Source organism: Teleopsis dalmanni, chromosome 1 (assembly GCF_002237135.1).
Source record: "Teleopsis dalmanni isolate 2A chromosome 1, ASM223713v2, whole genome shotgun sequence".
NCBI lineage: Eukaryota > Metazoa > Arthropoda > Insecta > Diptera > Diopsidae > Teleopsis > Teleopsis dalmanni.
This window is the reverse complement of record NC_051846.1, coordinates 206,451,396-206,455,734: the sequence shown is the minus strand read 5'-3', so window position 1 is coordinate 206,455,734 and position 4,339 is coordinate 206,451,396. Positions and strand designations below refer to the sequence as shown.

Here is a 4,339-nt window from a genome sequence, read left to right as displayed (position 1 = left end):
CATTCTAAGTATTAACTTAACAACATTACATATGTACTTCTCAATTTATGATAATTTATTTTGTAATGTTTTGATATCTCCTCTATTTGTATTATATATATAAATATAATTTTTTTTCTGTTTTCGACACGAATCAACAAAAAACACAGACTAAAAACATATCGAAAATATTCTTTTTACCTAACACCAAAAATAAACGCTAAAAAATAGTGTTTTTTACTATAATAAATTATAGTGCCGAATAACAATAAAAAATATACTAAAAAAATGGCTTAAACTGGTTACACAACGTATTTTGTTGTTCTGTCACTATCCTTTTTCACTAGAATTCACTTTAATAGTGAAATTTTAACTAAAACATTCATTACATTCATAAAAAGTTCCTTGAAAATTGCACTGTCTTCATCAAAACTTTGCTAAGAAGTACATTATGTTCATAAGTAGACCACTAGAATGTTCAATAAAAATTTATATAGTACATAATAATTTTAGTGTTTGTAATCGTAAAATTTGACTATACAACACACTACGTTTGCTGAAAAGTACACTACGTTTATTAAAACATCATTGAATTGTTGAATTATTTTATTGTTGGTATATCACGTTAATGATAATTTCGATAAAAAGCACAATAGATTTATTAGTTATCATTATCATTAAAATGTTCATCACGAATTTAGTATAAAAAAGTTGTATACAGTATGCTATATTTTAGTGTTTGTGTTCTTAAAAAGATTATTCAAAAGTACACTAATTTTCAAAAAAAATTTACTTAAAACTACACTACATTTATAAAAAGTTCACTTCAAATTTTGTATAATAAAGTTGGACACTATAGTTTAAATGTTTGTCTTTATAAAAAAAAATAACTAAAAAATAACTTCGCTATAGTTTACACAACTTTCATGAATAAATAATATATTCATTCAATATTATGTATGAGATGGTCTGACACAGTATAGCACTATTTTAGTGTGTTGTTCGCGAAAGACTTTGAAACTATTAGGTGTACTGTTCTGATAGTGCGTTTTTGATACACTAGTATACTGAATACTGTATATCGTTCAGTACTGTTTCGTATTCTTGTAATACGCACTTATTTAAAAGAGGATACAACATCCATATCCTCATAATATGATATACTTTTACATTAAGAAGTAAAGTTCATTCGAAAAGGATTATAGTGAGTTTGATTTTGTTGTGACAAAATGTAAAAAAGGATAAAGAGGATGATTCAATGTGTTTAATCACATTTATATAATATTGTGTTTATAACATTTTAATATAATAATATTATATTTATATAATAATATATAATATATATATATATGACATTATATAATATTGTATCCTTTAACTATTTTAATTTATATATATACTTTTTATTTTATATTTATTTTTTTAATTATTTTTCTAATTTAATATTTATTTTTTTATTTATTTATTACATTTTTTAAATTTATTTAATTTATTTTAAAAATACTACACCTATTCCTATACTGATAAACCTTCTTTCGAATATTGGGATAGTTGTAGTTATTAATATTATTTTTAGACCCAAATTTTCTGGTACATTGAGAACAAATGTACTTTTTTGATACTAGTACTACATATTACAAAAATTTAGAATGCGACATTATGCCTAAAGGGGCGAAGATTTTTTTCACAACTTGAGACATATTTTCAAATCCTTGCTTAACACAATAGGTATATATAAATGAATCTTTGTTTTTTTTCTAATTACTGAAAATAAATAATATATTAAGTAAAAATCTTGAAACATATATGTTAATAACAACTAATCATCTCTTTATTTATGATTTTTGTACAAATTAATCAATTTATGTATTTTTATTTAATTCCATATGTTTATAAGAACCAAATAGTAGGTTCTTTATAATTCTATATATTTTCTTTAAGTTGACATTATTAAATTTAAATTCTTCTATGACTGTAGATTAAGTATTCATTCGCTTTCTTGCAATGTCATTTTATGTTCGCCAAAATCGATGAACGCACTGGTGAGCCAGTTTTGCAAAGTAACCCAACACCTTTACCAGCATTAAATGTAAGCAGATGGAGTGATTGTCTCCATCAATAAATTAAAATTTACAAGTCTTTTGTTTATATTTCAGTTTATATTTTATCATTGTGATATTAACCATATTTTTTTCAAAATTCAAAACATAGACGAAACGCCTTAGTACCCACTTCTTGCCGCTAGCTCCGTTTTAATAATTATCAATTTGAAAATATTGTAGATTAAATAATTACCATTAAAATTTTATTTAATAAAATAACTGAATAATCTATAAACATAGAAATTCATTAATCTAATATCTTATTTCAAATTATTTATATGTACAGATAAAGTACTCTTTCCACCCATTCCAACTATCTCACGAAGAGATCGAAAAACGTAAGCTACTACTTAATGATCCAAAATGGCGACCGGCGCCATTGTGTGTAGTTAATGTAAGTTTTTTTGAATTTTTTTTGTTTTGCACAACTTTTTTAATGACTTCAGTAATCTAATTGTACTTGTCTAAGGTGATTGTATTAAAAATAATTGTTAGCACATTAAAAGATAAAGTTAGAGAATTTAAAACGTTTAAATTTTGGAGTAAATATTGCACTGTAATCGTCTCGTTCGTCCATGTTCCTAACAATTTTTCATTATTCATTTTAATTTAATATATAAATAATTATTTCAATTACTAAATTCTTTATGTTAAAAAAATATATATATTTATTTTAATTCTTATATTAATATTTTCTTTTCATCAAATTTTCTGCAATTGCTTTAAAGACCATGGTCAACCATGGACGCGTCGAACTTTTAGCTCATCCATTGAGTCAAAAATATTTACAAATGAAATGGAACTCTTATGGAAAATATTTTCATCTAACTAATCTCTTGATATATTCAATATTTTTATTGTTTGTAACAATTTATTCGTCCTTAATGATGAATGGTATTGAATTACGGAATGCGGCAAATAAACAAGAAATCAATATCAGTAAAAACGAGTAAGTACTTTTTATATTTTTACTTACAAATGTAAAATAAATAAAAATAAATTTTTATAGAAATAAAAATTTTATGAATTTATGTTCATTTTTACAGATTCGAAGGACATAACCATTCCAATTGGTTCCCAGCAGTAGCTCCAGATATCTTGCTAAATACTCCATGCTATGAAAGCATTCGAAAATCATCAGCTATTGTTGTATGCGCGGTTGCTATTATTGTCTACATTACCTTGAACTCTTTGCGCGAGATAATTCAAATGTATCAACAACGTCTGCATTATATACTGGAAATAGTTAATCTGATCTCTTGGGTATTATATATATCAGCATTGATAATGGTTACCCCTGTTTTTGATGCTGATGGTAGAATCAATACAATACATTATTCCGCTGCTTCGATAGCTGTGTTTCTGTCATGGTTTAGATTGTTGCTGTTCTTACAACGTTTTGATCAAGTGAGTATCATTAGACGAAAATTGTATTATTTTATTTTTTTAATTCTAGAGTTAGTTAGTAGGAACTCACTAACAGAAATTTCAGATTATGATGATACGAGTGTTTTTATAACTAATATATAGCCAGATTTAACTAATTATATATATATATGGTTTATTAACTATATACAAATCTTAACTGATCTTCATATTTTCAGTAAAACTCTTATAAGGGTTGTAATCAAAATGTAACGAGAATTTTAAATTCTTTCATAAATTATTTATTGAATCGCAAATAGTTATTCCAACTCCTTTATTGATATTACCATAGTTTTTGAGAAACACTCAGTTCTTGAAATATATATGCAGACGGATCTCAATTTTTTTTTGTTTTGTTTTTGAACTTGTAGGAAATATCTTCTAAAAATACAAATACACAGTACTAATTACATGCCCGATTCATATACGACTTATTTAGTCATACATGCCTACAGACTAAAAAGTCCCAATATTCTCAGTTCAAAATCCTGGAGATCCCTACATTACAACCAATTAAGGTATTCCTTCACAGGACAGGTTAGAAGAGCACGTTATGTGCTTTTACTCCGCATACGAACTAAGTATTTCGTCAGCTTTAACGATGTTTATTATTCTAGCAATTATGCGCTTGTAGAGGCTACAATCTTCAGTACTTATCAACATCTGCTTTACCACAGAATAAGAACTGGCTTCCCTAATTAGTGTCTTTAGATTTTGTCCATTATATACGAATCTTATATTCTCTAATTATATGGTCAATTTTATCTGGACAAAACTGTAGTACGGACTACTTTCCAATCTGAACCGATACAAATATTGACGGAAGTAAACAT

General features: G+C 25.7%; 2 protein-coding genes across 2 annotated transcripts in view; one reads left to right on the top strand and one right to left on the bottom strand.

Moving 5' to 3' along the window:
• Nucleotides 1-1,679, bottom strand: part of LOC119667130 (probable cytochrome P450 4s3) — a 6,154-nt gene extending 4,475 nt beyond the window's left edge. Inside the window, exon 1 of the mRNA XM_038076417.1 lies at nt 1,643-1,679. Coding sequence (XP_037932345.1) covers nt 1,643-1,679 — 37 coding nt within the window. The remainder of the gene's footprint in view (nt 1-1,642) is intronic.
• Nucleotides 1,680-1,993: 314 nt separating this feature from the next.
• Nucleotides 1,994-3,543, top strand: LOC119667129 (transient receptor potential cation channel subfamily A member 1-like). The gene is made up of 5 exons (XM_038076416.1): nt 1,994-2,068; nt 2,368-2,475; nt 2,810-3,030; nt 3,128-3,488; nt 3,538-3,543. Exons 1-5 carry the CDS (start codon nt 1,994-1,996, stop codon nt 3,541-3,543), a joined length of 771 nt encoding a protein of 256 aa, XP_037932344.1.
• Nucleotides 3,544-4,339: the final 796 nt, after the last annotated feature.